Below are 13,186 nucleotides of genomic sequence, written 5' to 3'. Positions count from 1 at the left end.
CATATTTTTTGGGGGGAGGTAATTTTTAGGACATATTAAAAATTATATATTTTATGTCAAGTACAATTGGAAGCCACTGAAGAGTTTTAGGTAACACCACAGTAACTAACATTTGTTAACACTTACAAGGTGCAGGAACTGTGGGAATCTCTTCTGAATGGTCTCATTTCATGACTGTAGAAATAGGCAGAGTGAGAAGGTTGCCATCATTCATGCACCTCGCAGGTACAGCTGAAGCCAGATGTGGACGCTTGTTGAGTATGAGTCTGCGAGGAACATGGTCCCTCTGATGTGCGAGTGCCCGTAAGGTGAGTGGGGCAGACCGGGCACTGTGTGTGGTGTTAGGGGAAGCCCAGAGCCCCCACCCCAGGGAGAGAACTAGGAGAAACGCAATTCCCGGTGAGGTGGGAGGGGCCGTGGAAATGCCGGAAACAAGCCCAGGATGAAGTACAAGCTCATAGAGGAGAGGATTAGCCAGTTAGACACATCAACCGTATTGAATCATTTTGCATGTGTAGACTTTCCCAGTTTCCCTCCCTCTGGCTGTTCAGCTGGGGAAACTGCTTCTCCTTCCTCTTATTTTATTTCCCAAGCACGTGCTATGTTGGTCGTACCACTAAGATGGGGTCACCTACAGGACATGTTTGGAGAATCTCGTCTTCCCAGGCAGGTGAAGGCTGGAGGCAGCAGGGAGATGGCATCAGGCGTGGATCTGTGCACCAGGGAGATGTTTCTAGGAGGCACGGGAAGGTTTCTTTCTTGCCTTAGCTTTATGGGCTGAAGGTGAGTGGCAAAGTTTATTGAACTCAAGGCTGAATTCTCACAGCTTCCCCTTTAGATAAAAATTTCCATTGTGATCTTAGGGCAGTATAATTGCTAGGAATCTGGGGACTGGAATCAAAAGGGAAAATTTTCAGTCAGTTGCGTTCTCTTGGGGGTATCTCTGATGTCAGAAGAACGTGTCCCCTCCCATCGGGATCATTAAAACCCTTTTTATTATGGAAAATACAAACACATTTTGCAGTAGAAAGGAGAGTCTAATGAACTCCCAGCCATGTGCTCATCATTGAACTTCAACAATTATTAGCTCATGGCCTGTCTTATTTCATCAGTAACCAGGCCACTCCACTATTTACCAGGAGAGGCTTATTTTTAAGCAAGTCCCAGAAAAAATATAATTTTGCTCATAAATATTCAAGCCACGTCAGCATGCCTCTCTTAAAGAGGAGATTAAAAAGAATAAATAAGGGCATCTGGCTGGCTTATTTGGGAGACACTGCGATTCTTGATCTCGGGGTTGTAAATTCGAGCCCCATGTTGGGTTTAGAGATTACTTAAAATCTTAAAAACACACATAACCAAGTAACACTTCACTATCCAGATATACTTAGTTCTTGAATTTTGAATGGCAGGAACAATTTGATTTTAGATAGCAAGGTGTCCATATAGTTATTTTGATTATTATTCTTATAATCATTCTTACGACTGATGATAGTCATTCTTACAACTGATTACAATCATTCATACAACTGATGCATATAATCAGTTGTAATAAAAAATGTGTGGAGACCAGAATAGGAAATATACTCACATTTAAGAATAACTAATTGGAACTTAAATAAAAAATTTAATGGTATACTTTTTAAATATATTTTTAAAAAGCATACAGTAAAACCTTTGCTTTTGAGTGTAATTCGTTCTGGAAACATGCTTATAATCCAAAGCACTTGTATATCAAGGCGAAGTTCAAGAACCGTTGACTCAGTTGTGATCATGTGACCTTCGGCGTCATGTACTACTTGTATTGCATGACATCACTTGTTTATTAAGTTAAAATGTTTTAGAAATGTTTGCTCATCTTGTGGAACACACACAGAATAAGTTACTCACAATCCAAGGTTTTACTGTATTTTCAGTGTCTCAGGTTTCTAATTTTATTTGTGAATTTAAAAATTCCCATATGCAAGTTATCTGGAGATACAGATTAAAAAATACTCTAGATTTCTATACTATAACAATCAAAATTCTCTGTATATTCTTCCAGATTTACAGATTTATATTTTACACATGTAAAGAGCTCTGAGTTTGACCTATTCTTCTTCTTTAAAACATTATTTTAAGTTTTCATAAAATACTCATAATAAGAGGTGCCTGGGTGGCTTAGTTGGTTTAGCATCTGACTCTTTCTTTTTTTTAATGTTTTATTTAGAGAGAGAGAGAGAGAGAGAGAGAGAGTATGAGCAGGGAAGGGACAGAGAGAGAGGGAGACACAGAATCTGAAGCAGGCTCCAGGCTCTGAGCTGTCAGCACAGAGTCTGATGCCAGGCTCCAACTGACCTGAGCCAAGGTTGGATGCTTAACTGACTGAGCCACCTAGGGCGTCCCACTTTTAATTTTTTAAATGTTTATGTATTTGATAGACAGAACACAAGTCAGGGAGGGGCAGAAAGAGAGGGAGACACAGAATATGAAGCAGGCTCCAGACTCTGACTTGTCAGCATAGAGTTGATGCAGGGCTTGAATTCACAAACTATGAGATCGTGACCTTAGCCAAAGTTAGACACCTAACTGACTGAGGTACCCAGTCACCTCTAGCATCTGACTCTTGAACTCAGCTCAGGTCTTGATTTCAGGGTTGTGAGTTCAAGCCCCATGTTGGGCTCTGTGCTGGGCATGAAGCCTACTTAAATAAAAATGCTCATAATAAAATTTACCATCTCGTCCTTTTTTTGTTGTGTGTGTGTGAGAGAGAGACAGAAAGCACTAGTGAGCAGGGGAGACAGGCAGAGAGAGAGAGAATCTTAAGCAGGGTTCATGCTCAGTACGAAGCCTGATGCAGGGCTTGATCCCACGACCCTGGGATCATGACCTGAGCCAAAATCAAGAGCCCAAAGGTCAATCGACTGGGCCACCCAGGCACCTCCATCTCATCCACTTTTCAGTGTGCATTTCTGTGGTAGTAAGTACATTCACATTATTGTGTGACTATCAGCAATATCCATCCACAGAACAATTTTGTCCTGCAAAACTGAAACTCTGTCCCCATTGAAAAACACCTCCCCGTTCCCTCTGCCCACAGCCCTTAGTAATCACCATTCTGTTTTCACTCTCTATGAATTTGACTGCTCTAGTTACTGCATATAAAGGGAATAACACAGTACTTTTTGTTCAGGTTCTCTGCTCATTTTTAATCAGATTGTTGTTGTTGGGGTTTTTTTTTTGGTGCTATATTGTATAAATTCTTCATATATTTTGGATATTAACCCCTTCACAGATATGTCACTTGTAAACATTTTCCATCATTCAGTAGGTTGTCTTTTTCTAATAGAGATGTTATCAGGACAGATGATAGCTACACTTGTGAATGTAGCATAATGTGTGAACTTGTCAAATCATTAAGATGTATGTACCCAAATTAAAAACATACACACACACACAAGTCCAACTACCAAAAAAACAGTTTTTTTGTGACTACCTATTTCACTTAGTATGTCTTGAAGTTTATCCATATGATAGCAAGTATGAGAGTTTCCTTCCTTTTAAGGCGGAATGATATTTTATTGTATGTATACATCATATTTTGCTTATCCATTCGCCCATCAAAATGTTTGGTTTGCTTCCATGTTTTAGCTATTGTGAATAGCGTCACTCTAAACATGGGTGTGCAAATATCTCTCGGAGACACTAATTTTAATTCTTTGGGGGATTCAGATTTCAACCACCCTGTATCTTTCAATCTTTTCAGCTGTGAGTTAAATCTTTTTAGTAGACTATTTTAGTTTCATTAGAAGGTCACTGAGGTGGCTTGTCTGAACATGTGAAAATACAAACTAAGCTACTGTAAGAATTACCTCCATGATGTTAACATTCAGCTAGAAACAGTCTATGCCCAAAGTGGATATTTAGGAAGTTCCCGCTTTATTCTTTAACAGATTTTTAATGAGATATAATTAACATATAACACGGTAGAAGTTTAAGGTATCAAAGAGTTGGTTACAATATGATTACCACTGCAGCATTAGCTAATACCTCTATCATGTTATATAATTATCACTATTTTTTTGTAGTGAGGACATTTAAGATCTAGCCTCTTAGCACCTTTGAAGTTTATAATACAGTATTGTTGATTATAATCACTATGCTGTGCATCAGATCTCCAGAACGCACTCATCTTCTAGTTGCAGGTTTGTACCCTTCAACGATATTTCCCCAACTTCTTCACCTTCTCGCCCTTGGTAAACACTATGTTTCTATGAGTGCAGCTTAAAAAAATTTTTTTTAATGTTTATTTATTTTTGAAGGAAAATGAGACAGAGTGTGAGCGGGGGAAGGGCAGAGAGAAAGGGAGACACAGAATCCGAAATGGGCTCCAGGCTCTGAGTTGTCATCACAGAGCCTGACGTGGGGCTCAAACTCACAAACTGGGAGATCATGACCTGAGCTGCAGTTGGTCACTTAACCAGCTGAGCCACCCAGGCGCCCCATGTTCAGCTTTTTAAAAAAAAAATTGTAATGTTTTATGTTTATTTGTGTGTGACAGAGAGAGACACCGTGAACAGGGGAGGGTCAGAGAGAGAGGGAGATACAGAATCTGAAGCAGGCTCGAGGCTCTGAGCTAGCTGTCAGCACAGAGCCTGACGCGGGGCTCGAACCCACGAACTGTGAGATCATGACCTGAGCCGAAGTCGGACACTTAACCGTCTGAGCCACCCAGGCGCCCCCAGCTATTTTTAGATTCCAAAGAGTAGTGAGGTCATACAGTATCTGTCTTTTTCTGTCATAACTTATTTTATTCAGTATAATGCCCCCAAGGTCCATCTTTGTTGTTGCAAATGGCCACATTGCCATACTTATCATAGCTAGATAATATTCTACTGAACATATATACCATATCTTTTTTATCCATTCTTCATTGGCAGACCCTTGGGTTGTTTCCATATCTTGGTTATTGTGAATACTGTTGCAATAAATAAGCATGAGAGTGCAGATATCTTTTTCATAACCTGCTTTCATTTCCTTTGGATATATACCCCAAAGCAGGATTATAGGATCATATGGTATTTCTATTTTTAATTTTTTTGGGAACCTCCATACTGTCTTCCATAGTGCCTGAACCAATTTACGTTTCTACCAATGGTACATAAGGGTTCCCTTTTCTCACATTCTCCCTAATACTTGTTATCTCTTGTCTTTTTTTTTTTTTTAACATTTTATTTATTTCTAGGAGAGAGAGAAAGAGACAGCGTGAGCACGGGAGGGTCAGAGAGAGAGGGAGTCACAGACTCTGAAACAGGCTCCAGGCTCTGAGCTGGCAGTCAGCACAGAGCCCGACGCGGGGCTCGAACCCACGAACCGCGAGATCATGACCTAAGCGAAAGTCGGATGCTTAACCGACTAAGCCACCCAGGCGCCCCTGTTATCTCTTGTCTTTATGAGGACAGTGATCCAAACAGGGGTGAAGTGATATCTCATTTTGGTTTTTTGATATGCATTTCCCTGATGATTAATGATGTTGAGCATCTTTTCAGGCACCTGTTGGCCATTTAGATGTTTTCTTTGGAAAAATGNATTTCATTCCTTCTCATTGCCATGTAGTGTTCCATTGTGTAGATAAATCACATCTTCTTGATCCATTCGTCTGTTGATGGACACTATGGCTCTTTCCATGTTTTGGCTCTTGTATTTAAAATTTTAATTCCAGTATAATTAATGTGCAGTGTTATAATAGATTCAGGTATACAATCCAGTGATTCAACAATTCCATGCATCACCCAATGCTCATCATGACAAGTGCCCTCCTCAGTCCCCATCAACGATTTTGCCCCCATCTTGACCACCATTAAGTGCACAGCTCAGCGGTATTGAATACATTCATTTTCTTGGGCAGCCATCACCACCGTCCATCTCTAGAACTCTTTTCATAGTGTGAAACTGAAACTATATGTAAACGTAAACGTTTTAGTTACCAAAATATATTGTAAATTAAGACTCAGCGACAGCTCTTAATTTATATCAAAGCATTGAATTCTTTTCTTAAAAATTTTTTTAATGTTTATTTCTTTTTGAGAGACAGAGAGAGACTGGAGGAGGAGTAGAGTGAGGAGACAGAGGATCCAAAGCAGGCTCTGCACTGAGAGCAGAGAGCCTGATATGCGGGGCTTGAACTCATGAGCAGTGAGATCATGACCTGAGCTGAAGTCTGGCGCTTAACCGACTGAGCCACCCAGGCGCCCTTCAAGACATTGAACTCTTAACTGTTTTGGCAGAAGTGTCGCGAAAGCCAAGGACTGTAGTACTCATGGTTTTATATCAAAGGAACACAGTTCTTCACCTTGTAGAAGGCAGAATAGTAATCCTCTGGACGGATCACCACCAGTTAATATTTGGGAGACCCGAGGAACCAAGAGAAGAAAACCCCTTCCCTCTTAGATTTGGAGAAAAGTTCACCTCAGGGTTGGGATAAGGAGCTAGGAGGGTAGCTCCCTGGCAGGCAGGTGAGTTCAGGGAAAAGTAATAATGGATTCACCTGACTTATAAACTGGTCTCTTGGGAACAGGGAAAATAGAGGAAAAAATACCTATCTGTGTAGAGCAATGTCCCATAGGAGATGATGTGCTCAGAGGTGGGAGGAAAAAATATCTCTTTTACTGTTGTCTTTCAGCGTGTGCAACCTTGGGCTGACTGGGACGCGCTTATTTCTTTGGAGTCCTGGCCAGGAGACTCCTGCTGCATTTTTTGAGAACAGAGCTTCAGTGTCCACCATCGACTATCGACGGAGGAATTCGGATTTTCACACAGAGACCTTGCTCCCAGAGACCCCTATGCAAGTGAGTCTGAAAACCCAGAAGGTTCTGCAGGAAAGGGCCAGAGAGAATAGAAGGGTGAGAACATTTACCTGACACTACCTGAGAGCCAATGCAACCTAGCCCAGCACTGGGGCAGCATTGTGGTTGTTGGCTTGCTTGATTAACTAATTAATGTATTTATTTATGATCCTAAGAAAGAAAGGAAACATTGAAATCAGCAATGCTATCCGCTCAGAGCCTGGAGCCTGTCTTCGGATCCTGTGTCTCCCTCTTTCTCTGCCCCTCCCCTGCTCACGCTCTGTCTGTCCCTCTCTCTCAAAATAAATAAACATTAAGAAAAAGTACATTACAAATTTAAAAAATTTAATTTAATTAAAATTAAAAAAATTAATGGGTGAAAAAGGAAATACTAAAAAAAGCTTTACATTGCAATTACTTCCTTACTGGTGAGGATGATGTATATTTAAACATTGGCTTTCTCTATTGAAAATTGTCGGTGGTAGTTCCGTGCTTTTGTTTGGTGGGTTTGGAGTGTTTATATTCCTGGTTTTGATTGCATTTTTTCAAATATAAGAAATGGAGTTTTCCCACCAACTTCGTGGATTGATGTTTGGTTCTTTATGTATATAGATGTATTAGAGGGTAATAGGAATGTTAATATATTTTGTGTGCTCAAACCTATCTTTCGGTCATATTTTCTTGCCCCCTTTTACTTTTTTAAGGGTAGAGAGTTCTTCTGCATTGTTTGAATTAATAAGTCACTTTTTATGCATATTTCCAACCTGTCTTCACATTTCTGTTATTCCTTATTGTACCTTTTGGGCATTTGTGATTAGATCTATTTCTCAAAGTCAAATCACCTTCAGCCATTGTTTGGAAGGGCATTCTTCTTTGTCAATTGACTAACGTTCCCCTTTTCTTCTTAAACAAATGTGAATTAGTATATCTTTAAGATAAAATTGTAACTTTAGATAATGTTTCATACCCACTTTTAAAAAGACTTTTTGTTATATTTGTTGTATTCTTTTATTTCCAAGTTCTTGTTTTTTATGTTTTTATTATTTATTTATTTATTTATTTATTTTGAGGGGGGAGGAGCAGAGAGAGAGAGGAAGAGAGAGAGAGAGAGAGAGAGAGAGAGAGAGAATCCCAAGCAGGCTCTGCGCTGTCAGCATGGAGCCCGTATTTGGGGCTCCAACTCACGAACCATGAGATAATGATCTGAGCCAAAATGAAGAGTTGTATGTTTAACTGACTGAGCAGCCCTGGTACCCTCCAAGTTTTTATGTTTTTTTTAAGTACTCTCTACACCCAATGTGTGTCTCGAACTCATAACCCCAAGATCAAGAGTTGGCATACTCTACTGACTGAACTAGCCAGGTGCCCCTATTTCCAAGGCTTTTTTTTGTTTTTTTATTTATTTCTGAGAGAGAGAGAGACAGCATGAGTAGGGGAGGGTCAGATGGGGAGACACAGAATCTGAAAGAGGCTCATGGCTCTGAGCTGGCTGTCAGCACAGAGCCCTACATGGGGCTCGAACCCACGAACCTTGAGATCATGACCTGAGCCGAAGTTGGACGCACAACCGGCTGAGCCGCCCAGGGCCCCCTCCTATTTCCAAGTCTTTAGCACTTTAATCTTGACTTACTGTTCCAAAAGATATCATTACATTAATATTATTTTACCCTTCTCTATTAAGTTAGGTTTAGATTGTCATTGTATTTCATACAGTGTTTGAAAGAACTCAATGCCTAACCTATGACCATTCTCCCTGCTATTCTTTGTTCCATAAGCTCTTAGTTTCTTTTGAAACTCAAATTTCTATATTATGCACATGCAAATATTCACACACTTTTACACAAATTCATGAATAGAATCTTATGCGCAGTGTAAATAGTCTTTAGGGTCTAGCGGTCTTTTTTCCCCCGTAGCTTGTCTCCCTCAATAGTACCTTTTGGACTCGCATCCATCAACCAGTATAATGCTACTTCATTCTTTCAGTGATTGCATAATATTTCAGGGTGTGACCGTGTCATTTACACTTTTCAGGATTTTTCAATTCTTTCTCATTCAGTTGCTATTATATAAATTATACAAAAATATTTTGAGATTGAGTTAAAATGCTGATTCTCCACAGGGGATCATTTTGCCCTCCAGGGACATTGAGCAATGTCCAGAGACGTTTTAGGCTGTCAGATTGGGGAGATTTCACTAGAGGGGGATGCTGTAAACATCAGAGAATGATCTGGGCCAGAATGTCAATGGTGCTGAGACTGGGAAACCCTGAGTTAAAGAATACGTATTTATGGGGCGCCTGGGTGGCTCAGTCGGTTAAGTGTCTGACTTCGGCTCAGGTCATGATCTCATCGTTCATGGGTTCGAGCCTCGCATTGGGTTCTGTGCTGACAGCCAGCTCAGAGCTTGGAGCCTGTTTCAGATTCTGTGTCTCCCTCTCTCTCTGACCCTTCCCTGCTCACGCTGCCTCCCTCTCTGTCTCAGAAATAAATAAAACATTAAATTAAAAACAAAAGAATACGTATTTATGGTTTTAATACTAATAGCTGTTTTCAGATTATTTCTCCCAAGTGTTACAGCGCTTCACATTTCTGCTATGAAAATTAAGTACCATGTTGCTACTTGTTTAACAGTTCCAATCCCAACTGATGTGACAGCTCTTTAATTTTTTGACAGGGAGATGGATGTGTTTTTTTTTTTAATGTTTTTTATTTATTTCTGAGAGAGAGAGAGAGAGACAGCATGAGCAGCAGAGGGTCAGAGAGAGAGGGACACACAGAATCTGAAACAGACTCCAGGCTCTGAGCTGGCAGTTAGCACAGAGCCTGACCCGGGGCTCGAACCCACAAACCGTGAGATCATGACCTGAGCCGAAGTCGGATGCTTAACCGACTGAGCCACCCAGGCGCCCCAGAGATTTCTTGTTTTTGTCATAAACTATTAGTGAGTTTGATCAAAATTCATACACTTGGTCACCATTTTGATTTGCCCTTTGTTATTATATGCCCAAATATTGTATGCCCATTTTCTATAGCTGTCAGCATTTCAAATGAATTTTACAGATTATTTTTCTTTATTGAATTATGTGGAGATAATTTGACCGTAAAAATGTTTTAAATTCTCTTTGTTAATGTGTAACTTCTTCTTTCTCAGTTTCTTGCCTTAATTAAGATGGTTTTACCTGTAGATTTCATTCATTTTAGTTGTTCCTATTTTGGGGATTTTTTTTTTTTTTGGTAATTTAAAGGACGTTGGGTGATTTTTTGTATTTTTTAAAATTTATTTTTTAATCTCAGTATAATCGACATGCATTGTTATATTAGTTTCAGGGGTACAATATAGTGATTCAACAATTGTATACATTATATGGTGCTCATCACGATAAATGTACTCTTAATCTCCTTCCTTTATTTTATCCATCCCCCTATCCACCTCCCCTCTGGTAACCATCACTTTGTTCTCTATAGTTAAGAGTCTGCTTTTCTGTTTGTCTCTTTTTTCTTTTGTTCATTTGTTTTGTTTCTTAAATTCCATCTATGAGTAAAACCATTTGTCTTTCTCTGACTGACTTATTTCGCTTAACATTATACTTTCTAGGTCCATGTACAGTGTTGCCAATGGCAAGATCTCATTCGTACCTCGTAATACCCTTAATCTACCACCCTCCCCCCACCTGCCCTCTGGAAAGTACAAGTTAATTTTCTGTGTTTAAGTATCTTTGTCTGTCTGTCTGTTTGTTCTGTTTTTTACATTATACATATAAGTGAAATCATATGGTATTTGTCTTTGTCTAACTTATTCACTTAATACAGCACTCTTTTGATTCATTTATGTTGTTCCAAATGACAAGATCTAATTCTTTTTTATGGCTGAGTAATATTCCATTATATATACCAGTATATATTATGTATATATATATATATACACCAATATATATTACCAATATATACTTTATGTATTTAGATATATACCAATATATATACACCAATATATACCTATATATACTAATATATACTTTATCTACTTATATATATAGCAATATATAAATATTATATATATGTTATATATTGGTATCGATTGGTATTATATATTGGTATATACACTATACCAATATAAACTCTGTAAACTCTTACTCCCACCTCCACATGCCCATATAATACCAATATATACCTTATCTACTTAGATATATACCAATATATATGCCAATATACACCAATACATATACTAATATATACTTTTTCTACTTAGATATATATCAGCATATATATTATATATATACCAATATATATTACCAATATATACTTTATCTACTTAAGATATATACCAATATATATTTTATCTACTTAGATATATACTAATCTTATCTATTTATCTATCAGTGGACACATGAGTTGCTTCCATATCTTAGCTATTATAAAAAAATGCTGCAATAAACATGGGTGCTTATATATTTTCAAATTAGTGTTTTTGTTTTTTTTGGGTAAATACCCAGTAATGGAATTACTTGATCATGTAGTATTTCTCCTTTTAATTAAAAAAAATGTTTTTTAAATTTTTTGAGAGAGAGACAGCATGAGTTGGGGGAGGGGCAGAGAGAGAGGGAGACACAGGATCTGAAGCAACTCCAGGATCCGAGCTGTCAGCACAGAGCCTGACATGGGGCTCAAACTGGCTGAAGTCGGATGCTTAACTAACTGAGCCACCCAGGCGTCCCTCTATTTTTAATTTTTTGAGGAGCCTCCATACGGTTTTCCACAGTGGCTGCACCAGTTTGCATTCCCACCAACAGTGCATTGAGTTTTCCCTCTTCTCCATATCCTCACCAACACTTATTATTTCTTGTTTTTTTTTTTTTTATACTAGCCATTCTGACTGATATGTGATGACAGTCTTATTCTTTTGGATGTCACATAAATGGAACTGTTTTATTCCCTTTTTAGATTGTTCACTGTCCATATATAGAAATGCAACAGATTTTTTCAGAGTTGGCTTTGTATCCAGTTACTTGGTTGAATTAATTTGTTACTGTTAACGTTTTTTTGTGGAATCATTTGAATTTTCTACACATAAGATCACATCATCTACATACATAAATCTATTCATCACTTTCCAGTTTGGATACCTTTTCTTTCTTTTCTTTCTTTAATTGCTCTGACTAGAACTTCCAGTGTTATGTTGAGTAGAAGTTGTGAAAGCCAGGAAAATGTTCATTGCAGCGCCACTGAGTATCATGTTTGCTGTAGGTTTTTCATAAATGGCTTTATGTTGAGAGAGCTTCCTTCTATTCCTAGATATTAATATTCTTATTATGTTCCATCCACAAATATAAAAATTAATTTCTTGAGTGCAGAATATAAACAATAGTATCATCCAGGTTAGTAATCCATGATTGTGTCATGCTCTTTTTCTCTTATTTTGGTAGTCACATCGACTACATGGAAAGAGGCAACGATACACAAAGTTCAGAATTTCTTCTTCTGGGATTTTCAGAGGAACCAGAATTTCAACCCTTCCTCTTTGGGCTGTTCCTGTCCATGTACTTGGTCACCGTTCTTGGGAACCTGCTCATCATTCTGGCTGTGAACTCTGACTCCCACCTCCACACGCCCATGTACTTCTTCCTCGCCAACCTGTCCTTTGTGGACATCTGCTTTACCTCCACCACCGTCCCCAAGATGCTGTGGAACATCCAGACGCAGAGCAAGGTCATAACCTATGCGGGCTGCATCACACAGATATACTTTTTCACACTCTTTGTAGGTTTAGACAACTTCCTCTTGACTGTGATGGCTTATGACCGGTTTGTGGCCATCTGTCACCCCCTGCACTACACAGTCACCATGAACCCCCAGTTCTGTGGGCTGCTGGTTCTCGTGTCCTGGATCACAAGTGTCCTGCATTCCTTGTTACAAACCTTAATGGTGTTGCGTCTGTCCTTCTGCACAGGCATGGAAATCCCCCACTTTTTCTGTGAACTCAATCAGATGATCCATCTTGCCTATTCTGACACCTTTCTTAATGACATGGTGGTATATTTTGCAACTGTACTGCTAGTTGGTGGTCCCCTAGCTGGGATCCTTTACTCTTACTCTAAGATAGTTCTCTGCATATGTAGAATCTCATCAGCTCAGGGCAAGTATAAAGCATTTTCCACCTGTGCATCTCACCTCTCGGTTGTCTCCTTATTTTATTGTACGGGCCTGGGAGTGTACCTTAGCTCCGCTGCTACCCTGAGCTCCCACTCAAGTGCAACAGCCTCAGTGATGTACACGGTGGTCACGCCCATGCTGAACCCCTTCATCTACAGCCTGAGGAACAAAGACATAAAAGAGGCTCTAAGTGAATTTTTCAGAGGGAAGCCATAA

The 13,186-nt window shown here is 39.2% G+C and overlaps 1 protein-coding gene across 1 annotated transcript; it reads left to right on the top strand.

The window, feature by feature from the left end:
- The first annotated feature begins 11,318 nt into the window (after window positions 1-11,318).
- Window positions 11,319-13,186, top strand: LOC144237866 (olfactory receptor-like protein OLF4). Its single transcript, XM_077771593.1, has 2 exons — window positions 11,319-11,353; window positions 12,232-13,186. The coding sequence occupies exon 2, from the start codon at window positions 12,257-12,259 to the stop codon at window positions 13,184-13,186; it is 930 nt and encodes a 309-aa protein (XP_077627719.1). The 5' UTR covers window positions 11,319-11,353; window positions 12,232-12,256.

The sequence above is a fragment of the Crocuta crocuta genome, unplaced genomic scaffold (assembly GCF_008692635.1).
Source record: "Crocuta crocuta isolate KB4526 unplaced genomic scaffold, BGI_CrCroc_1.0 scaffold755, whole genome shotgun sequence".
Lineage (NCBI taxonomy): Eukaryota > Metazoa > Chordata > Mammalia > Carnivora > Hyaenidae > Crocuta > Crocuta crocuta.
This window is presented reverse-complemented; position numbering and strand designations above follow the sequence as displayed.

Bases quoted from the DNA above. Each gene is read 5' to 3' on its own strand.
- LOC144237866 (XM_077771593.1), top strand. From the start codon at position 12,257: ATGGAAAGAGGCAACGATACACAAAGTTCAGAATTTCTTCTTCTGGGA.